The sequence below is a fragment of the Aulonocara sp. 'chitande type north' Nkhata Bay genome, linkage group LG6 (assembly GCF_057382095.1).
Source record: "Aulonocara sp. 'chitande type north' Nkhata Bay isolate Kocher_YH1m ecotype deep benthic linkage group LG6, A_spYH_male_GT1.1, whole genome shotgun sequence".
In the NCBI taxonomy this organism is placed as follows: domain Eukaryota; kingdom Metazoa; phylum Chordata; class Actinopteri; order Cichliformes; family Cichlidae; genus Aulonocara; species Aulonocara sp. 'chitande type north' Nkhata Bay.
The window spans coordinates 41,813,425-41,837,631 of NC_141349.1; the positions used below are offsets into that span (position 1 = coordinate 41,813,425).

Sequence of the window (24,207 nt, forward strand, 5' to 3'; positions counted from 1 at the left end):
TGTTTTTTCTGAGAGCCAGTTTTCTTATTTTTTGAGTGCACACAGAACGTACACATAAATCACTACACATAATCGCTAGGGGTGCAACGATACTCTTATCGATATTGAACCGTTCGATACAGTGCTTTCGGTTCGGTACGCATATGTATCGAACAATACAACATTTGTAATTTATTTTATCAACTTTCCTTCTGACGATGCTGTCTGTGTTGAGCGCTCAGTGAATCTGCGTTTGACTACTCCGCCTAGGCTGCACTGTCGAGCGCAGATCCACTGAGCGCTCAACACAGACAGCATCGTCAGAAAGAAGAGCGCAGGGCAAGCTAGCGAGACAGAAGTTAAGCTCTCCTTGCAACATGGCAAATTGAACCTCCCCCAACCTCATTCAGATCTGGCGTTTGGAATTATTTTGGTTTTCATGTGAGGTATGACCCTGAAGGTAAGCGCGTCATGGACTAAAGTAAAACAGTATGTTGGATGTGCCACGCAATGCTCAATTACATGGGTGGGAACTAGTGTGTTAGCGCAGTTAGCTCGTTAACGTGTTGGCCGTCTAGCCCCACGCAGGGGTAGCTCGTTAACGGAGATTTGCCGTGTTGTGGCGTTAACGTCATTTCAACGAGATTAACGCTGACAGCACTAGTGGGAATACAACGAATATGACTGCACATTTACGCAGACATCATCCTAGTGCAAAGACAAGTGGAAGCAGACAAAAACAACAAGCATGCATGCTGCAGAAGAACACTGCCACTAGCTAACTGCTCAGCGCGGCAACGGCATAGCAACAACAACAACAACACACAGGGCGCCCTCTGACCCCGGAAGGACACACCGTCGCAGCGAGAGGGCGTCACCCGTCACTATGGCAACATAAATAAAACATAACTGTACAAACAGAACCCCGAATAGCCCTGACCAGCTACATAGCCCCCACCTAAGGGGTCAGTCGTCCCCGACGACCCCATTACCCCACACAAAGTCCTGCAAATGTCCAGGTGCCTTCTTTTGGCGCATCGGCCGGTCACGACCGGCGGGGGGAAAGTCACTCGGGTCAGAACATGGGGTGCCACCATCATCCCACTTCTGACACCAATGTGGCGAGCTCAGACAACGAAGAGACGGAGGTATCGTTTGGTCTTGCTTCCCGTGAGCTAGCCAGGGAGCACAGCCGTTTATTGACATCTGCAGAAGAACACTGCCGCTAGCTAACTGCTCAGCGCGGCAACCGCACAGCAACAACAACACACAGGGCGCCCTCTGACCCCGGAAGGACACACCGTCGCAGCGAGAGGGCGTCACCCGTCACTATGGCAACATAAACAAAACATAACTGTACAAACAGAACCCTGAACAGCCCTGACCCGCTACAATATGCTGCTGAGAATATAGCCCATAAGAAGCGTATAGTATAGCTTTTATTTTGGAAAGAGCCATTTCTCTGTAATAAACTCTCTTTTCCAAAGATGAGTGATTCCTCAATCAGATACAGGTGTTACCGCGCCAGATCCGCGGCCCCGAACTGTAGTAAGGAAACCTCTGGCAGTTACTTGAAGGTTCCGTAACTGACTCGTAGCCAGCAACAGCTTACTATACAGGTCAACTCCGCTAGCAAAAAGATCGAAGGAGGCGTAGGAAACTGCTTCACCGAACTTTATTTCTTCTCTAAGGCACGAACACCGCGTACAGTGGGCTGAAACAGTTTACTCACAGCGAGCATCGCCGACACAACTCTGGCTGTCCACGGAGTTATTATATTCCTTTTATTTATTTTCTTTTTGTCTCTTCTGTAGCTAACCGTTACTTTTTCCCCTTCTCCGCTCTCTCTCTTCACACACACACCAGGCAGTCCCGCTACACACATCCCGAATACATTTCCCATCAGGCTTCATCCTTAAAGGGCCATGCCTGTAACACAGGGCTTGCAAAATCGCTAGCCCGACGTCCCGGGGCTAGCGGGCTATTGTAGGAAGGGCTATTGTAGAAAGGAAAAATATATGTCAATGCTTTTGCATTCTTTCGGAAATGTAGCTGGGTAATTATGTCATTGGCATCGGTGAGCCACTGTCAATATGTGACATATTGAAATCGCGTTTGAATTTGCGCTTGTGTTTTGCTTTCACTTTGCAAATGTCCAGGTGCCTTCTTTTGGCGCACCGGCCGGTCACGACCGGCGGGGGGAAAGTCACTCGGGTCAGAACATGGGGTGCCACCATCATCCCACTTCTGACACCAATGTGGCGAGCTCAGACAACGAGGAGACGGAGGTATCGTTTGGTCTTGCTTCCCGTGAGCTAGCCAGGGAGCACAGCCGTTTATTGACATCTGCAGAAGAACACTGCCGCTAGCTAACTGCTCAGCGCGGCAACGGCATAGCAACAACAACAACAACACACAGGGCGCCCTCTGACCCCGGAAGGACACACCGTCGCAGCGAGAGGGCGTCACCCGTCACTATGGCAACATAAACAAAACATAACTGTACAAACAGAACCCCGAACAGCCCTGACCCGCTACAATATGCTGCTGAGAATATAGCCCAGAAGAAGCGTATAGTATAGCTTTTATTTTGGAAAGAGCCATTTCTCTGTAATAAACTCTCTTTTCCAAAGATGAGTGATTCCTCAATCAGATACAGGTGTTACCGCGCCAGATCCGCGGCCCCGAACTGTAGTAAGGAAACCTCTGGCAGTTACTTGAAGGTTCCGTAACTGACTCGTAGCCAGCAACAGCTTACTATACAGGTCAACTCCGCTAGCAAAAAGATCGAAGGAGGCGTAGGAAACTGCTTCACCGAACTTTATTTCTTCTCTAAGGCACGAACACCGCGTACAGTGGGCTGAAACAGTTTACTCACAGCGAGCATCGCCGACACAACTCTGGCTGTCCACGGAGTTATTATATTCCTTTTATTTATTTTCTTTTCGTCTCTTCCGTAGCTAACCGTTACTTTTTCCCCTTCTCCGCTCTCTCTCTTCACACACACACCAGGCAGTCCCGCTACACACATCCCGAATACATTTCCCATCAGGCTTCATCCTTAAAGGGCCATGCCTGTAACACAGGGCTTGCAAAATCGCTAGCCCGACGTCCCGGGGCTAGCGGGCTATTGTAGGAAGGGCTATTGTAGAAAGGAAAAATATATGTCAATGCTTTTGCATTCTTTCGGAAATGTAGCTGGGTAATTATGTCATTGGCATCGGTGAGCCACTGTCAATATGTGACATATTGAAATCGCGTTTGAATTTGCGCTTGTGTTTTGCTTTCACTTTGCAAATGTCCAGGTGCCTTCTTTTGGCGCACCGGCCGGTCACGACCGGCGGGGGGAAAGTCACTCGGGTCAGAACATGGGGTGCCACCATCATCCCACTTCTGACACCAATGTGGCGAGCTCAGACAACGAGGAGACGGAGGTATCGTTTGGTCTTGCTTCCCGTGAGCTAGCCAGGGAGCACAGCCGTTTATTGACATCTGCAGAAGAACACTGCCGCTAGCTAACTGCTCAGCGCGGCAACGGCATAGCAACAACAACAACAACACACAGGGCGCCCTCTGACCCCGGAAGGACACACCGTCGCAGCGAGAGGGCGTCACCCGTCACTATGGCAACATAAACAAAACATAACTGTACAAACAGAACCCCGAACAGCCCTGACCCGCTACAATATGCTGCTGAGAATATAGCCCAGAAGAAGCGTATAGTATAGCTTTTATTTAGGAAAGAGCCATTTCTCTGTAATAAACTCTCTTTTCCAAAGATGAGTGATTCCTCAATCAGATACAGGGCTCGCAAAATCGCTAGCCCGACAGCGAGCTGAGTGTTGAAATTAGTGATTAAAAAACTCAATTTCTGAGCTCTTGTTTCATGTTTACGTAGCTGACCGTTTATGGAAGGAAGGCAGTGAAGCAAGGCACCCCGAAGCAAGTAAGATTCACTCCACAGGCCGTTAGAGGCATGTGGCGTGTATATTCGAGTCCATTCAGATATTAGTAATATTGAATATTTAATCAATTTTAGTATTACAGTAATATATATCTCCAGTAAATAGATCTGACAGCAGGTCAACTTATGCCAAGCTGGCCTCCAGGGTTATAATGCACAGTCGGGAAGCCTTTCTGGGATCATAAAGTTCTCTGGCACCACCCATAAATACCAAAAACTACACTTCCAGGTGGTCTCTGTGTGTCCACTTTCAGCACTGCTGATGTTTTATTATCACTCTGTGGAAGTCCGGTTCTGCCAACTTTCCCTCGGTTAAAATTTTTTCTTTAAATATAGACTCTGTGCACAAGTGTTGGTGCACACCTCTGAGCCTTTGAATTCAAGTGTTTCAGTCACAGGTGTATAAAATCAAGCACAGAGAAGGTAAAGTGCATAAACATGAATAATGCTCTGTTGACTCAGTAACTGCAGAGGTCCAAACTTCAGCTAGCATTAGCATCAAAATCAGTTTTCATAATCCACCATAATAAAAACTGTATTTCAAGTTTTTCTGATCTTTTTGTGGTCGTCTTCCTCTGGCATGCCAGGAGCTTCACGGCCTGGTTCCTGTAGCAAGGCAGCTCCTGTAGGTGTAGTGTGTTGGTGACCCAGCAGATTTGTCTGTATAGTGTAGCTTTGTATAGATTATTTCTGTTTGAAAACACATATTTATCAGTGCAGATCATTTTAAAGGCAGCTTCATAAAGAATTGTATCCTCTTCTGCTGGTAAGCCGTCGTTTTGTGTTTTCATTCCAGACATCATAGTGCTGATAGCGTCAGTGGCGGTGGTGTCAGCAGGTAGCCAGGGCAACATCTTTGCCACGTCAGTCCTGCGAAGCCTGCGTTTCCTGCAGATCCTACGAATGGTGCGAATGGACCGAAGGGGAGGCACCTGGAAGCTGTTGGGCTCTGTAGTCTACGCACACAGCAAGGTAGGCGAGGAGGGCATCTGCAGATCAAGCTTCTGATCAAGCTTCAGGGAATCTCAAGATGTTTCTGTAACGCTATGTTTATACGATTAAAACAATTAAAGGTGTTAAAGATGAAATGTTATCAGAATCAGAATCAGAAAGGGGTTTATTGCCAAATGTTGAGCAGGTTTACAACATTAGGAAATTGCTGCGGTGCTTCAGTGCAAACATACTGTCATAAATTGCGATTAAATAGGCGATTAAATGCAGTATTTATTTATTTTTAAGCTAGTAGACTAATCTTGCATGATAGTTTGATTGCTCTTCCTTGCTGTTTTGAGGTCACAGAGGGTTTCATGAGCATTCATCACCTACCTAAATGTTCCTGATAAAGTGTACACCAGCACAGCTGTGTTCCTACAGCGTTGTTCGAGCAGAGCAATGAGTCAGATTAGCTGCAGTCCCTGATTTGCAGGTAACACTGGGCACATTCAGAGGTCTAGTAGAGTTCAGAGCAGGCAGTTCAGCAGCTGTTTTAGCAGCACATCAGGAAGTTGGTCGCAGTGTTTTATCATATTTATGTCTGAACCAATAAGTGACTGCATCAGAGGAAGGTTCTGTAAAGGGTCGTGACCTATCACGTCATTATTTTATTTCTGTTTCTGACCTCAGTGTTCAGAGAAAAGTGGTTTTAGGTCGATGTGCATTAAATAAATGCTCCTTTTTCCACCATTAAACTCTGAATGACCTCTTTGACTTCTGCAGGAACTGGTAACCGCCTGGTACATCGGCTTCTTGGTCCTCATCTTCTCTTCGTTCCTTGTCTACCTTGTGGAGAATAAGTTCAACAATGAGTTTGCTACGTATGCGGATGCCTTGTGGTGGGGCACGGTGAGTTTGGAGGAATTTCTGTACTTTAGTAAAAAGCCCTGATAGAAATGATTTTTTTAGCAGCTGTCAGCCAATCTCTGCAGCCACCTGACCCTCCTGAGTTAGACTTTCTTGGACATCAGCAGAGTACAGGTTTTACTCTGAGTATTTTCAGATGAGTGTGTCGTGCTCTGGATGCAGAAAAGCAGAATCCTTGCTGTTATTATCTCCTGTTCAGCTCTGCCTCTGAGCACCAACAGCCGTCCATAAACATTAGTCCTGCATGGCTCCGTTAAACACCATTATTAATCCGGCTCAGAAATTCATAATGGTGTAAAATAGCCTTTGTCATGAATGGTAATCAGAGCCTGAATGAAAAATGTTCAGGCTTCCAAATCAAAGAGGTAGATGGATGGATATCTGTACAGATGGGCAGATAAAACCGGCACAGTAATAAAGCCAAGTAAGGTTTTTCTGCCAGTTTCAGTCCACGGCCAGATACATCTGCCCCTGTCATTAAATGGTGAATACACTTCATTAAATGCTCCTTTTCAGGCTTTTGTTGAATACATGAGAATGCTTTTATCCAGCAGTCATATTTTGATGCACTAAGTACCATCAACTTAAATCATTACTGCAATTAACTCTTTTAATTCTATTAAAACTTCACTTGCTGACATCGAGATGTTTGAGTCCCATTTTCATTGAATCTGAGGTTTCATATTGTCAAAACGCCCTCTCCGTGTATATCTGCACAACATCATCAGATGCTCGGTAGGTCTTTGCACATAAAGGACAAGAGGAGTGCACATTCGGTGCCTTAGAAAACTTTATTTTTTCAGATAAGGCAGAATAAACATTTGAGCCGCCGGCTTTCAGCAGCGTTCTTGGAACCAAGGCCGCACAGACTGACGCCCGTTAAAGCCTCTGCGCAGGTTTAATCATTCAGATGTGATTGCAGTGCTTGAAGGCATCATTTAAAATCATGTCTCTGTATGGAGAAAATCCGGCTGTATGCAAAAGGGAAAAAGATGCAAATACAATGGAGCGATGCGTACTAGAAGACATTTAACACTGAGCAGTCTGACAGAAATAAAAGCAGTCTTAATAGATTGGTGTAAGTAAAGCAGAGGATGCATTTTCATTCAAGTCTACTAACCAAATAACCCCTTTTAATATCACTTAAAGGACCATTTCACCAAAACTGCAAAAGCTGCCTGAGGCACAAACAAAAAGATGAAACCAGTTTCTGTCCTACAACCTTTAAAAGATGCCTTTAAAAACAGGTCTCATATAGGTAGATATAGGTATAGGTATTCCACATGACTTTATAATTTCCAACTAATGACGTCTTACTGTTAAATAAAAAAAGTACTAATAGCTTGTAGATGTTTAGATAAGTCATAGACAACGTCAGCGTTACCAGGTCACTTGCAAGTTCTGATACAGCACAAGTTTTAATTTTAAATATAACATTTGTTTAAAAGTTCCCTGTTTAAACAGCCAGGGGCTGCATATGAGCATCCATCAGGCCCTGATAATAATCATTGTTTTCACAGATCACCCTGACAACCATCGGCTACGGAGACAAGACGCCAAAGACGTGGACGGGGCGGATGCTGTCCGCGGGGTTCGCCCTCCTCGGCATCTCCTTCTTTGCCTTGCCAGCTGTAAGTTATTCTTTTTTTATGAATCAGTTTTCTGTAACAGGTTTTCATTTTTTTTCTCTCATAAAGTTTCCTTTTTTATGAAATTTGCTTCTTTTTTAATGCAAATTTACAACCTTATTATTGCAGTTTATAATAATAATTATTGTTGTATTGTTGTAATAGAACATTCAGTTAATTTCCAGTCACAGTAATTCAGTCATTAAATTGAATTATGTACCTACTTGAGGACATAAAAGTTCTCTGAAACAAGCTGTTTTAGCGCTTTCCTGCTCTCTTCTTATTGGCTAACTTCTGGAAGCCTGCACAGGAGCACTAGGATACTCTCTTTAAGTCACTGCTACCAGTGCACGAAACCACATCATGGTGTATTTGTGGTGTGTGTATTTATTTCTGTTTATATCATTTCAGGGTATTCTGGGTTCAGGCTTTGCCCTGAAGGTCCAGGAGCAGCACAGACAGAAGCACTTTGAGAAGAGAAGAAACCCAGCGGCCTACCTCATCCAGGTAAAACAGACACCCTGTTATTCTTTTGTCTCTGACACATATCTCTGCTTTGGGCTGGACAATGAAGACGTTAACGTTGACGATTCAATCCACTGTAGTGTTGTTAAAATCTATAAGCGACTGTCATTCTCCACTTTGTCCTTTTCCTTCGTGGACTCGACGAAACCCAGTGAAAAGCAGATATCGTCACCCTGTGCAGCCCAGTTCTCTCCTCATCTTCTCAAAGCTCAATCATCTCTTTCACCTCCTACTAGTATAGCCATAGACTGTATATAAAAGATGGTCATGGCTACCATGAGATCACCATTTGGATTGCAGATTCCTGTTTTTCTTCCTTTCTTGCCGTTTTGAAAGCAGGCGTTACGAGCACAGGTGGAACCGAGGGATGTTCCACGGCTAACACATAGACAACCATCCGCACTCACATTCACACCAATAGGTGTGACAGACCCCAGCATGATGGTGGAATTGAACTCAGGACCTTTTTGCTGTGAGGCAGCTGTGCTAACCACCACTGCCCAAGGAAGATTCATGACAAGGAGAAAAAAACTGTGTGACTTTATTTATGCTTTGAAATGTCTGTTCAGCTCATCTAATCTAGATGATCTCTTGACGTTCCAAAGGCTTCTTCAGTTTTTAAAGCTGATGAGGAGTCAGTGTTGTAGGTGGCTGAAAGCATCTCTGTCCACTGAACTGAAGTGGTGTCCGACAACTCCAACTATCTGCCACCTATGATTCGGTCCTGAGGTCCCTTTCCAGACGATCTAACAACATTCAGTCCTCGTCCTATATGACCTTAACAAACGACATGATGATAGGGTGGGACAACAACTCGCAAACAAGGCCAACATGTCCGGAACGAACTCCAACGTGACAATCCTGGGTTAAATACCTGGGACTCGTCATCAGCTTTCAGATGAAATCCAGTTTGGATTAAAGCAATTGTTTAAATGTGTCAAAAACATTTCCTTCCTACTGAGCTTATTGTCTGAAACAATCCGAAAGCCTGGCAGGGTTATTTGGGGGGATGGTTGTTTTGTTTTTGTTTATTTTTTGGGGTCTGAGGAACCACGGCGATGTTAAATCAAGAGCTGAGTTACAGAGAAAACTCCTCCCACTGTATGTCTGTCTTTTTTATACAGTCTATGGTATAAAGCACAGAAACACCAACGATCCCCTCCGTCCTGCTACCTGATCTTCACTCACCTTTAGTTTCATCCTGACTTTCACTGGTGCTGACCTCACATTGACCTCCTCGTATATTTCCCCACATGCTTCCTTTTCCTTTTGTCCATCATATGCTCCCATCTCCTCCTCCTCCTCTTCATCCTGTGCATCCCCATGTTGTACCAGGCTGCGTGGCGTTATCACTCCACCGACAGCACCAGGCCCTACCTGGACGCCACGTGGCGGCACTATGAGAGCCTCCTGCCTATCCACAGGCATGTATCCATGCCTGACCGCCGGCCGACCCCAGACGTGTGACACATCCGTGTTTTAGTTTTCACTAATCAGCTCTTTTTTTTACTTTCTTTTCTTTTCTCCTCTTCTCCTGACTCCCTCTGGGGCCTTGTTTTTCTTTTGTTTTGTTTTTTTTTTACCTTTTTTCTGTCTGTTTATCGTTTTTTTTCTGGGAGGGGGGTCTTTTAATTTTTCCCTTCCACCTATTTTTTTTGTGTATTCTGCATGCAGTGTGTTTGGCGTAGTTATGCGGCTGATGAGAACTCGGTTTCCATTGCTACCTGGAAGCCTCACTTGAAGGCGTTGCATACCTGCAGCCCTACAAAGTAGGTACAACTATGGCAGCTGGTGTCTGTATTTGGTGTCTGTGCCACATTCCTTTCCTGCACTTCAACTTTGCAAATTTAAAGTTCATTTAGATCCTCTTTGGATTATTCACTTTTCCTGCTCTGTCCTGTCGTTTTACGTATCTGCTTTTTTTCTCTTTATTGAAAATTTATAGAAGAAGTGATTTTAGAATTTTAATTTATAAATGACAGACAATTTCCAGGCTCCATTAATGTAAAAAAAAAAGCTGACTCCTTCATCTGCTTCTCTATAAATGTCTCCGTCTGTGCGCTGAGTGCTCAACGGGCCAGGAACGTTCACTGCTTTGAGGGACCAAGGCAGCAATTTTAGCCGTCACCCTTTCATAGCACGTCTATTTATGACTCCAATTGTGGCTTCAATGACCCAATCGGGCTTTTTGAACTCAAAGCCCTCATCTTCTCAAAAGCCCAGGGCCCAGAGTGATTTAGAGGGACGCACCTATTTCAGTCTGTCAGTGTGTCAAGGTTTAGCTGTAGTGCAGCTTTTTTACAGAAAATGATGAGGGATGCGGAAAGAGTTGAGAAATTTCCCCCAGTGCCGTCAAACCGTCAACTTCCATCAAGTGGTTCTTCATATTACTGTCAATGACAGGAAAGTTGGTATTTATAATAAAACCATACGTAATTTTACCTTCATAGTGCGAATCTTTTCCAATTTTACAGCCCTCAAAGTACAAAAGGGATGATTTTAAATTAAAGGCTTTTTAAGTGTCAGTATTTATTATATCCACATGAAACCTTCAGGACTGAAAATCACATTTAATCTCTTTTAAAAACTGCTACCAAATCACCACGAGTGTCACAATCAAGGTTTTATTTAAGTAAGATTTGTTTTTCTCTACAACAACAGGGGTGGGGAACTCCAGGCCTCGAGGGCCGGTGTCCTGCAGTTTTTAGATGTGTCCTTGATCCAACACAGCTGATTTACATGGATAAATTACCTCCTAAAAAGTTCTCCAGAGGCCTGGTAATGAAGTAATCATTTGATTCAGGTCTGCTGACCCAGGGACACCGACCCTTGAGGCCTGGAGTTTGACACCGCTGCTCTATAAACATCTCTGAGCTTCAGTATCTCGTGATACATCCTAGCGTTTCAGATCGTATTCAGTAACACAACTTTAATGTCTGCAGTGTAGAGGAACAGACGCCCCAGAGAATTCACTTCAAAAAGTGCATTCTGGGTAAACTTTAAATGCTCATATCACCATGTGAGATGCGCGTCTGCTCAAAACAAGTCATGACATGAAAGTTCTCCTTTCACCTACCTGACTTTGTGTGAGCGGTGTCAGAACAAGTTTCTAAAAAGCCCAATCCGAATCATCCTTGGTGTTCACGTGTTCTTTATAACCGTTTGGACCGCGTCACCAAAGTTGACATGTTTTTGTCTGAGTCGTAGGAGTGTTGCATGGCTGCAGGTGCTTCTCAGCATTCAGAAACCGCTTGAAGGCCAATTCACAGGTTCCATGTTTGCGCCTCACCTGGTTTCTGTCTTAAGGTGTCACACTTTAAATGGGACCACACATTATTTTTATTCGTGTCCCCACATATTGAGGCCAAATTTTTATTGGCTCCAGTTCACAAACGTAAACACACCTCACCAACAGATGTGCTGACTCAAGGATGCTGGAACTCAAAGATAATTTCCAGGCACGGCAGCAGCTGACATGTCGCATAACAGCATAAAAACAAACTTTAGCTTCTACTTCTGCTTATAAAAGTTGGGAAAATGGAATTAAGTTAAAAAAAACTGCAAGCTGTGTTCCTTTTCTTAAATTGTCTCAATGTCAAAAAAAATTCAATCTACATTTTAGCATTAATCTCATCACCCATGTTGTCCCACACAAACATCATGGACTTCATGTTTAGTTTGTTGGGACTAGATCAGAATTTGAACATGTGCTGGAAAAGAAGCTCCTGAAGTTTTGTGTTTCATACCCTGTGAGGTAAAAGATTTAACTATGCAGTTCCTGAATAATTTTTATGACTAAGAAAGTTTCAGAAACATCCCTGCCTCTGATTTATTATTTCATAAATCATACCGTGTCTACTCCAGCCAGCAAATTCTATTTTTTAAATTGACCTAAGACGAGCACTTTATTCATGAAGCTGCCCAGTCTGTACCAAAACCTGCTTTGCTCTATGTAACGTATATCTAAAAAGAGCTTCTTCCTGTTCCTTTCAGAATAAAAGACCTCAACATACGCTGCATGACTGCTATAATCCCACGTACTGTTACTACACATTTTAGAAAAGATCATAAATCTCTAGAACCCACATGGGTTCAATTGGCACAATAATGTTTTTATTTAAATGAAAGTCAAAATGACAGGTCATCACAGTGTGATGGCACGTGCTGTGGGAAATGACTGGTATCGTCCCAAACAGCACATGATAAAAGCAGAAAAGCTGCCCTTAAAAGCTCGGCTCCCTTCATGTTTTAGTATTGGCATTTATGAGTTTTATGCACTTACATTTAAATACTCTGTTTAAAATTATCCACAGTTCTGTGATATAATCCAGGCATCTAACCAAGCTGCTAAACGTTAATACTCGAGCTAGTTATGCACCTTGAATTATAGAAATGGGGAGCTTTTCTTCTTTGGTTAAAGAACATTTTTAAAATTTTATGATTTGTGCATTTTTTGGTATCCATCCTAAACACCCTGCAAACACCCAGTGATTGGGGTTTGTTTTCCACCCCTCCTATGTGCTTTTGAAAGCCATCTGTGGAGCCTGGAAATATTGGGACAGCTATCTGCAATGTATACAATAAATGCATTGCAGATGGTTACATATAATGTACAGTTGTAGCTTTATGATTACTTTATTTAAAGGAGTAATGTGTGAAACATGCAGTCCTTAAGTCACTTTCTTCTCTCGCTGCTGCTTTAGTGTGCATGAACCTGCATGTTTGTAGTGAGTCTGCTGTTTGTTAAGGCTTCCACCATCAGGCCTCTTATTGATCGATGTGTTGCGGCCTTCAAATCCTCTGCACTTGTGAAAGAAACAGCTGCTGGCAAAGCTTGTGATGCAGAAATCTCCCTATCATGCTGAACACATTGGTGCGTTTGCAGGTTTTAGCTCCTCGGTTATAAATCATGTATAACTTGTATTTTAATGAATTCCTAAAGCTCACATCATCACGACTTCAACTGGAGAGTAAAGGAGTTTTTAAACATGCTGAGTGTGTCATTCATCACTGTGGACATAAACTTTGCATTTATGATGTTGCCGTTAAAGAAGAATTCGCATTTGCCGTTAACACTACTGCTGAGGCCGCGCTAACTTTACACGCTGAAAAGGTTTGCAAAGCAAAGCAAAAGTAAACATAGAAATCAGCTGCCTGGAAAAGCCTCGGTGCTAAGTATATGAGGCACAACCTGCATTACCCAACATGAAGCGCATCCAGCAGGTTCACTGTCCAGTACACATCAGGGTGTGCTTTATAAACTGGTTTTTTGGTTTTCATTAAGCCAAACGAGTTCATGTTATTATGTGGAATAATGCATTCACTTCACAAAAACTTTGACACTTATTGGGTCTGGATCTCCTGCTAGTTGGACTAACCTCATCCTCACCTAGGAGGTGCCAGGATATGTCCTGGTTAGATACCTGAACCACTCTAGCTGGCTCCTGTTCATGTGATGGAGAAGCAGCTCTAAGCAGAGTCCTTCCTGACTTACTGAGCTCCTCATGCTCCATCCAGAGTCTTGCCACCCTTCGAAGGAACCTCATCTGAACTCTAAACCCTGAACTCTGAACTCTAAACCCTGCCCCCTTGGCTTTGCCTAGAAATTCTAGAACATAGGTGTCAAACTCTGGCCCGCGGGCCAAATTTGGCCCGCAGCCGAATTACATTTGGCCCGCGAAGCCATACCAAATTACTATTAGAGCTGGCCTACTGGTATTATACAGCTAATATATATGTCGTTTAGTATTAGGCTTTGCTTGTTCCATATTCAGTTTTTCAGCAAAACTTGTTTGAGTCCATAACAAAAGATTCATTCTTATATCTGGAGGAAGATTTTTCAATAAATATTAATGTTAGCCCGCGACTTTGTTCCAGTTTTGAATTTTGGCCCACCGTGTATTTGAGTTTGACACCCCTGTTCTAGAAGGTTATGACCAGTATTAATGACCAAGGGCAACCTGGCAGAGGGCAGCTTCCACTGTGCCCGGGTCCAAATTATTTCTGGTAGTGTGAACCAGGCTCTCACTGCGGTTGTGCAGAAAATGATCGTCCTGTAATAATGGGTTAGATACCCAATATTCCTTGGTCTTGGAATAGACCAAGCTGCAAAATAAAAAATGATGCACTGTATTACCTTGCAATAACATTGTAACTTTGACCAAAAAAGACTGTTCACTGTGGTAGATTACATAACTTACCATACAAAAATTGATGCAAGACAAAGTGGAAAATATTAGTTAAACTCTCTTTAATACAACATATGAGATTTCTAATAAATGGGCTAAAACTTGCAAAAGCACCAGTATTTTGATATAAGCACTGTACTATTACTGAAGTTTTATGAAAAGATGTGTTCTCAAATATCTTTCCTTTTCTGATCTGTCTGCTGCAGGAAGGAGCAGGGAGAGTCGACCACAAGGTTTGTGACTGTTTGACCTTCGCTGTGTTACGTAGTGTTGTAAGTCCATGACTTGGAAATAGGGCTGGGCGTCAAATCAGAGAATGTATCAACAAAGCTGATGCGGCGCAGTACCACGTGTGACCACTTGGGAAATTTACCTGAAAATAACTGAGTGCCTGAATTTTATTTTCATGGCTTTTTCTTCTTGTTTTTAGTCAAATGTTTGTAAGTACTTGAGTTTTTAGATTACCTTGAAAAGTCAGCTTTAGATTTTAGAGTTTCTAACTCCTGCCTGTAGATCAAAGATGAATGACGGCTATAAGATACACCTCAACAATGTTATGAAGGGGGAATCAATCTATAGAGGCCGAAATGGTTTTATGTATCAGGCTATAAATGTGTTTATTTCTGCTGTACAGCCGGACTTCTTGAACACCGGTTGTTAGAGGAACTGATGTTATTGTGGCACTTCTTTTTCAAACTTCATCTGCACTTTGCAGCTCACTCATTAGTGATTCTCCATGGCCACGCCCATATTTACTTTCTATTCTAATGATGTGTCATCGCCTTTAGGACAACTTAGCTACACCGGATGTACCTTATGTTGCATGACATCAAAAATGTGGTGCAGCTTTTATTTTTATCACTCACTTAAATTCAGTAGAAGGTACAAAGCATTTCCTGCAATGCTCTAATGCAAACGAATGAGCGCTGGGAAATCAGCAGCAAAGCTGAAGAAGTTCTGTTAATACACTCGTGATCTGCATCGTTATGTTCAAACAATGGCCGGCCGTCTTTGAGGGCTCTTTCCGCCACACTTCTGTGCGACCTGCATGGTCACCCAGACAGAACAGGTGCCCTAACAGGAGCTGAAGGCCATAAGGGTGATGATGTGTTGCCTGGAAAAGCAGCCACTTTTACACAAGCACTCTGTATGACTCACTGTTTTGACTTTCTGTTTGGTGCTGTTTTTTCTTTTTATTGCTTTTTCTCTCCAAAAGAGAAAAAATAAAATCATTTACACACCGCGTTCACTACACACAAAGGCAAAAACACACACACAACATTTTTCTCATGCTTTAAACCATCCTCTTGCCTGAGGTATCTATTACACACTTATTACAAATGTTATTCTGTGTGATAATGTCCTAATATTGCTTAATTTTGTAATGAAATCAGTGCTCCTGATGTTTCTCTTTGAGCCAATGCATTTATAGACTCATTTGGGGAGGGCAGTGTGCAGGGCAGTGGAGGCTGTGTGATGTAATATGTTGTGTTTGCAGTTATGAAACACTGAGTAAATGTTTGTCTGCAAACTACCGCTGCGAACTGAAGGCAGGCGTGCTTTCTTTTTTTTTTTATATTACTCTTTCCCTTTGAACCTGGTTTATGAAATACACCACAATGTAGAAAAGGTGATGGAGGTTCTGCAAAACCCCCAACTCTATTTATGTCTCTACTGCAGAGCTAGAGAGGAGGGATTAAACGCCACACTGTGCAGTCAGTGCAGAGCTGCCTTGCTTTATTAACAGAATCAGTATATATGAGAAAAGGCAGTGAGGAAACCAAAACATTACATGGGAAACAAAAATGGATTTGCATGTTTATACCTTCAGTAAACCCACACGACTGTGTAAAGCTCCCTGTCCGCTCACTGGTGATTCAGGCACTTGTTGCCATGGCCCAGCTGAATTCACATAGTTAAATGAGGGATATCGGCATGAACTGTGTGACTCACCAAATTGCAGCCTTTTTCAAACGGTCCTGTAGATGTTCATTTTCTCTACTAAGCTCAATTTGCCTCCGTTCTGCTGCTTCTAAATGTCAGTGGTCGACAAATTGAAACTCCAGCGGTAAACGTATTACTTTGTACTTCCTAGACTTCATGCATACAGTCCTGCAAAGGTTCATCAATCAGTTATTCTGCAGAGCTTACACTAAGAAAGTGGTGTTTAGATGCACGAGGGTTTAAGACAGAAAGATTTTCTCTCATCTGTTTCTGCTTCATGTAACACATCACCGTGTGTCTATCTCCCCTTGGTTTTTAGTAAAAATCATAGTAATAAACAGAAGCTACTGAGGAGGTGTACTGCTCGGAAACATAGGTACACAGCATCTCTGCTCCCTGTGACATGAAGTTTTTCTTTGGGAATGCTGACTAATTCTTGGTGCATGGGTATCTGTAGGAGGCTGTGCAGCCTCAGAGAGAGCAGAGTCAGAAAACCCTGCAGGGAGACATCAGTCGCCTTCATAGTAACACACTATCTGCCTTTTGTTTGATATTTGCCTGAGCAATGCGCTATTTGTGCCTGTTGTGATTTTGGTTTTTAACTGTCAGGTCATTAGTCTGTGCCAGGTTTCGTTCTCAGCAGCAGCTCCTCTGAAATAACTAATTGGCTTTTTCTCTGGATGTAGTGAGATTGAAATTACCGTGTGTGTGTGTGTGTGTGTGATGCACCGTCAACATTTTCTTCTTCACTCACCTCCTTGTATTCCACCTAAACGATAAACCGCGCTTCATTCACCAGAACCCACACAGACATCTCAGGTACCATCCCCTCCACCGGTGAGAAGCATTGCTTCTTATTGCTAGCCACCTAACAGCTATGAGACTCTCAGTTACTTCTTACATCATGTGCTCTGATTTCTAACGAGGGATACGAGTCAGAGTCGGTACAAAGTCTCGAGGGCCTCACTGCCACTCGGCACAGTCAGCAGTGAGCAACACTAGCTAACGTTAGCTTAGAATCAGAACCTAGCATGCAACATTTTCCTGATGACTTCACGGGCTCAGTCATTAGTGTCAAGTCACGTTGAGACTAACAAGTGAGATCATGACGTTCATTTTACAAGTTATTAGAAAGGAGGATTATGCAGATGCACTCGTTGGCTGATAACGTCTTAATGAAATCATTAGCCATCCTGTTGACTTTCTCAGACTATTGAGTTTAAGAGTAAGAATTTACTGAGACGAATCAGCACATTCATGACCAAAATCCACTGATTTGGTGACAATAAGAAGAACACAGACTTCTGTTTAATCCTCTGCAGCGTGTAAATGATGCACGGCTGACGCCTGCGAACGGCTTTGCATGCTGTCATTCTGCATAAACACAGGATCTGTCACTCGCTAATTATCTCCACACCTCATGGTCCTGCCTGTTCACACTCTGCAGGTAATTTTTATGAATTTTCATCCATAAACTCACACTTTTATATAAAAACATGCGATACATTTAATATAACTGTGCGACACCCGCTGGCTCTTTTAATGATGTGTAAACGAATTGGTCACACAAGACGGCATACTGTGCACACTTGCAGGAACAAACCACCAGCATCATCACACAGCTGAAGCTTCATATCTAACCAAAGCTTGCATTTTGTCTAAAGCATCTGCTGCAATGCATGCTGGTCTGTTTCCATCCTGTCCTGCAGCCCTTATACTAAATGGATGGCTGCCATGTTCAGCAGTTTATGAAGGAACACTTTTCCAGGATAACTTTTTGCTATCATGAAAATCATTTATCGCTCAAACATGTTGACCTCTTTGTCATTTCCACCCCACTTCACTTCCTTCTTCTTTCCCCTTCTCGCTCCAATCTCCCTCTGTACTACTTTTCATCACTAATTTCAGCCAGAAGTTGAGTTTTAAGGAGCGGGTGAGGATGGCGAGCCCCCGAGGTCAGAGCATCAAGAATAGGCAGACGTCATCAGTGAACGACAGGCGCTCTCCGGTGGCTGACGCTGGCACAGAGGGCACCAGTCCCGCCAAGGTTCAGAAGAGCTGGAGCTTCAACGACCGCACGCGGTTCAGACCGTCGCTCCGCCTCAAGAGTCAGTCCCGCTCCACCACTGATGGTGCGTGTGCCATTCTGCTTTCACTGCCGGTATTTTATATCAGTGTGGATTATTAACAAAGCAAAATCACCTGTTTTAGAGTCTGGCTTCTGGCCTCCACCCTGCTGGCTTTTTAGTGGTGGCTTATAAATGCTAAGTAACATATTACCGTACCAAAACTGAAGACGGCCTTCTTGGTTTCATCATCTCCTCTCTATTATCATGGAGTCTTTAACTTGAGGTGCCCGTTGTTGTGTTTTTGCGTTATATAAATAGTACTGGACAAAACTGCTTTTCCTGTGAGGGGGGAAAAAAGATGTTAGAATTTTTTCCATTTAAATTTTGAAATGTCTCAATGTCTTTTTTTGTTCAGAGCAGGTCTAATAACTTATTTTAGCCATTAGGCTACATTCACTGCTGCTCATTGTGTGCTGTCAAAGTCAAAATCGGCCAGTTTCAGTCATGCGGGATTAACAGGAAGTGAGTAACCTCTCCAAACAGCTGCTCTTGCTCTTCCTTGAGTGCCACATTTAAAGAAAGGTGTTCCTGAGATATAAAAATAAGCACAACTGCCCCAACCTCACTGCTCATATTTAACTGACTCTCGATCCAGCTCATCAGAACTGGTTTGGCTCACTAATGACGCAGCGGAGTGGAGGAATGCTGATGGCTGCTGTGCTCCCTTTCTTTGGCCTAGCAGTGCCGGCCTGGCGAGTCCTCCTGGGTAACGGCCAGTTGGTGGTTGTGGGCGGACTGATGGATAGATGGAAGGTGGGGGTGGTGAGCTCCAGGAGCCATATGGGGTGTCAGAGCCGTCCAGCTGGCTGAGGCCTGCTGGTGGAGAGGAATCATTAGCCAAGCTAGCCAAAACCAAACTGGTTGGCTGGTTAGCCACGCTGCGTCTGATCGCTGACATGTTGGCTAAGTGAGACATTAGAGGATGGGAAACATCTCCCTTCCATTCTGTCTTAATTAGAAATGAAACCAGGAATTATTTTAGTGGAAAGTTTTTAATGGAGCAAATCATTAATCAGCACTGTTTTTCATCAGCAGCAGGTCTGACAAAACCCACATACTGTGGAGTAATCGATCCTTTCCTGAGGTCATCTACAGTGTTTAGTTCAACAGAACACATCAACGGCATTAACCCTGTGCTTACCTCCTCAGGGTGCTCAGGGTTCCTGCTCCATTTGGAAAATCAAAATGAAGTCTTTCTAAACCTTTAATGCTTTATTACCCCATGACACTAAGGTGAATCTCTGGATTTTGGACAGCTTTGATCTGTGCTTTAAACTATTTAGACTCCAGATTTTCCACCAGCTCACAGAGATCCCCACGGCCCAGCAGAGGCGTGTAACTACAAAGTGAAGGTCAATGGATTAGTAAGCTGTGTTGAGCTTAAAGTCCGAGTTTAGTCTCTTATGAGTCTTGAGTCACTTTTTACCTGTTACATCGAGGTGGTAACTTATTCTGAAACTAAACAGTGACCTGGTGATGAGCAGGTTTTGTTTAGAGTTTCTGTCTAAAAACAGCTGGAATTGTCCAAAACTACAAAAACTACCAGGGTCAAAAGTATTCGTCAGATGTTCTTCAGCAGGAGTGATGCAAATTTGAAGTTGTTGTCATATTGGAAGACAAAGCTATTACCCAAACCTGGTTTTGCCTGCTGACTGCTTGATGTTTTCTTCTTCACATATCCTTCTTTCGTCTAGTGGTGCAACGGATCACAGTTGATCCGTAATCCAAACTGATCCCACTCCACAGTGCGCATGGTGGGTCTGTCAAGCGATAGTTATGGCCAGCGCTAGCGGTCCAAGTGGAGGAGCAGAGGAGTTTGCGGTACTTAAGCAGCCCTTTCATGCCCAGTCCGACCGGGCTAAAGCTAATACAAAAGCTATTGGGGTGTTTCGCTGCAGACGGGAGGCCGTATTCCGTTGTGCAAAACAAGGGGTTTAAACTATGATGCACGTGCTTGAGCCACGCTATGATATCCCGTTGTGCGTCCACTTTAGTGACAAGATCGTACCCAGGCATGTATGAGCAGGAAAAGATTTAAGTTATGGCTGAACTGTCCCAGGCATCTTCTGTTGCCCAACTACAAATGGATGGATCTCCAGGGCAACGGAAAGCTACGTGACCGTGTGTTAGTGTGTTTGAGCAGTAAGACTAACACGGCTCACTGCAATCTGTTGTTTGTGTGGATGCAAAATGTTCTCATTGGCATAAAGTGACTTCATTGCTATCACAGAAATAAATAATCCTCCTTTTCTGCGCCTCTCTTCCAAACAGCAGACTCCAACATTACAGCGGAGGACGGTTTTGATGAGAAGGGCTGTCACTGCGACATCTCAGTGGAGGACTTGCAGCCCTCGGTCAAGTCTGTCATCCGAGCTGTCAGGTGAGACAGAGGAAATGAGACTTCCTCTTTCAGTCTAACTTCTGCTGCAGTTTTCCGTGACCCAGGCTGCAGGCAAACTAACCCTGATTGCGGCCAACCCCCCGCCGTCTTCTGATTGAGCTCAGGGGATTAAAGTGACCGGATGGTTGTTATTTCTGTTAGTTTATTTTTGGATCATCAGGAAATATGGTTAGTGGGAGGATTAAAAGCTGTGTAAGGTGATCGTGTCACAAGGAAACAAGAGTAGACACGTCTTCATGTCCTTCGTGTCCTGAAAGAACTAAAGAGCCTGTTAGATGCAAGGTCATCATACGTTCCTGACCAGCAGGAGTTGAATAAAAGTTAAAAGCAGCTCAGTGTTTGAATTATTAAATATATAATAACTAAGACTATAATGCTGAAGCTTCTATGGCTCCATGTGGTGAACGAGCTCCTTAACAAGACACCTCATGTTGGTTTTTCTTTTAGTTTTTACTTTATGAGCATCGACAGACTTTCAGTTTTATCAAAGAACAATAATAAACATCAGTGGTTCACCTCATCCCTTTATCCAGCTTCCACATATAAAGTGAACTGTATGTCACGCATCACTTTGTGGACACAGACAGGTGTGAAAATAGTGACACAGCCACATCAGTCACGATAGCCTTCACTAAAGGCTACAACTTTAACGTAGGTACCTGCTGTATTTACAAAATTATGTAGGATCAAAAATGCTGGAAATACAGCAAATAAACATCAGTGCGCTTCAAAGGCTTGTATTCTGAAAATATTAGCTTCATTAAATATGCTTCAGTTATTGTGCAAAGAAAAGTGTAAATTCACTAATCAAATGTCCTACGTGCCAAACTCGAGGCCACTGAGGGGCCAAGAAGCTAAACAGGCGTGCTCACTTCCATGGCACCTGCAAGCTAACGAGCTTCCTTACGCAGAACGCACCCAAAGGAAAACTAATGTTCAAGCCCATAGTAGAGTTTTGTGTATGCACTCACTCACAACAGTCTCACATTCTGAGGTACATTCTGAAACCACATGACAGCACAGAGATGCGAAGGTAAGTCGGGGGTACGGCAAATTCAGGAAGTCACTAAATGAGATTTGCAGCTGCAGCAAAAATGTTCTTTGAGTCAAATCTAACAATAGCAGAAGCCAGGTATGCCATTCACCTCATAACTTGTCACTTGTACATTTTTATATGCATCACATTTCGTGTCAGAAGGCTCAGTGGTATGTACATGTAAACTACATCATCGGGACCTCCTGTTTTGCTCTATGAAATGATGCTGGCTGAGCATCTTATTAAATATTTTTGATATTTTGAAGCATTCACATGGACCAAAACTGTATATCGGAAGGCTGTGACAATATAATCCAGCATGTTTTCATTGTTTCCGACCCCTTTGACTCTCCACTTTCAGCCACGTTCCCTTGAATTCAGCCTCAGTGCTCCACAGGTGTTTCCATCCACATACACATGCAGCTAAAATCTGCCTTTTTTCTGAGAAAGTGATTGTTCTGAGCGTTTGAAATGCTGTGAACAAACAGGTCGACACATTAAAAGCACCATTAAGCACTATCAAAATAAATGCAGGCTTTAATTTGTTTACATTAGCTCAGGCTGGCAGTGTCACGGCTGGACCACAGCTCCCCCTTCTGGTGAATTTATGAACTTCTGTGCTGTTCATGCAGGATCATGAAGTTTCATGTAGCCAAGAAGAAGTTTAAGGAGACGCTGCGTCCGTATGATGTGAAGGACGTGATCGAACAGTACTCTGCCGGTCACCTGGACATGCTGTGCCGCATCAAGAGCCTGCAGACCAGGTAGGACGGACATTGTACTGCAAAAGATCTGCATGTGTGTATGCATTCCTTATACATGCATGGGTTTATCTCACGCTGTTTTTTTCTTTTTGCAGTTTGTGTTTTTGCATGTTTGTACCTGTGTTTGCTTCTCTCCAGGCTGGACATGATAGTAGGCCCACAGCCCCTGAGCAGCCGAGCCAAGGCCTTTTCCTCCCCCTCCCTGTCTGTCTATTACAGCCAGGGGAGGAAGAACTCCACCCAGGGGTCAGAATTCCCCCAACTTACTCAATCTACCCACCTACTCTGTCATTCGCATGTCACATGGGTTCAGTTCACTCCTCAGTCGCACAATTCAGGAGCTGGTTTGTTGTCAGAAACGTGAAGGAAAACATAAAGTGCGGCCTCATTTATCAACCATTCGTTAGTCCAGCATACCTGACCGCCCCTTCATGGAGAAGTGATGGCAATGAGGTTTACAAAACATGCACTTGGGACAATTAGTACAACTGTTGAGTTCATTTTTTGCTAGAAAGAGAGAGCATATTTGCCCCCATATTGGCTTCCCTTCATTGGCTTCCTGTTAAATCCAGAATCAAATTTAAAAGGCCCCATTTTATTTTAATGACCTTATAGTACCATATAAACCCATTAGAGCACTTCCCTCTCAGACTGCGGGCTGACTTGTGGTTCCTAGAGTATTTAAAAGTAGAATGGGAGGTAGACCCTTCAGCTTTCAGGCCCCTCTTCTGTGGAAACTCCCAGTTTGGATTCTACTTTTAAGATTAGGCTTAAAACTTTCCCTTTGACAAAGCATATAGTTAGGTCTGGATCAACTGATCCATAGAAACCGGCAGTTGCTGAGCCTGGCTCACCAGAGATAAAATAGAGAAATGGATGGTGTGCAGCGTGCATGTCTAAGGACTGCGGGGACCTCCTTTGTAGATGGTGTTGAGTGGCTGACGAGTACATAATACTATACTTCAGCTGTGCCAACATCTCACTTCTGATTTTGGACAGGCAAAGACCCTCTTGATCCAAAATTCACTTAGTAGCACTGCTTGGAAACTTTTATGAATGAACCTTGTTTTCACTGCTCACCAGGACATTAAACTATTTTTATGTGTACAGTTTTCACATTGAAGAACAATTACAAACACAGCTCTATAAATCCCAAACTCAAAGGATTTCAGCTTACCATTTAACAATGATGTAAGCCCCTGAAGCATGCTGTGTGTCCTAAGAGACTGGCAGGTTTGTCAGGAAGGGGACAGATGAAGCCTAAATCAGCTTGAGTTGACACATAGTGCAGTACAGTACTACTCCTTCCAGTCCTCCATAAAACTGATAGATTTGCTTGTCTTTGTTAATCAGGACCTTTACATTGCTGCCAGTGTTGTTTTGTTGCCTTTACCTTCACTTCTTGTTCCACATGTGCCACCCGAGGCTTTTAAGGAGAAGCGGTTGAAAGTGCGGGATTTGTCACCGCCTTTATATGCATGATAAATCCAAGTTGTCTGCAGGTTTTAAAAACGTGTAAGTTTGGAGCTTTTTTCCTCTGATGATTTGATAAATGAGGCCCCTGGTTGACGAGCTAAAGCCTGAATTAACTGAGCTTCGAGCCACACTCTGCTCCCACACACAAACACGTCCTGGATATATCTGCTACTAACCAGCCACTAACAGATCTCTTAAGTAAATTGACTTCTGTTCTGGGAAAGGAGTTTGCAATGTGATGCTAACATGTTTTAGACACACTCCAATCACACACCAGAAGGTTTCACCTGTCATTGCTGTTGCAACACTGCCC

General features: G+C 43.5%; 1 protein-coding gene across 3 annotated transcripts in view; it reads left to right on the forward strand.

Moving 5' to 3' along the window:
- The window catches only part of kcnq5b (potassium voltage-gated channel, KQT-like subfamily, member 5b), a 142,980-nt gene that overhangs the window by 111,213 nt on the left and 7,560 nt on the right, over positions 1-24,207 (forward strand). Inside the window, exons 4-13 of one of the 3 annotated variants that reach the window (XM_086297054.1) lie at positions 4,740-4,915; positions 5,660-5,785; positions 7,324-7,434; positions 7,843-7,938; positions 9,631-9,725; positions 14,351-14,377; positions 17,997-18,220; positions 20,489-20,597; positions 22,287-22,418; positions 22,557-22,664. In XM_086297054.1, the coding sequence (XP_086153180.1) occupies positions 4,740-4,915; positions 5,660-5,785; positions 7,324-7,434; positions 7,843-7,938; positions 9,631-9,725; positions 14,351-14,377; positions 17,997-18,220; positions 20,489-20,597; positions 22,287-22,418; positions 22,557-22,664 (1,204 nt within the window). The remainder of the gene's footprint in view (positions 1-4,739; positions 4,916-5,659; positions 5,786-7,323; positions 7,435-7,842; positions 7,939-9,630; positions 9,726-14,350; positions 14,378-17,996; positions 18,221-20,488; positions 20,598-22,286; positions 22,419-22,556; positions 22,665-24,207) is intronic. The other 2 variants (XM_086297055.1, XM_086297057.1) reach the window with 2 other exon arrangements.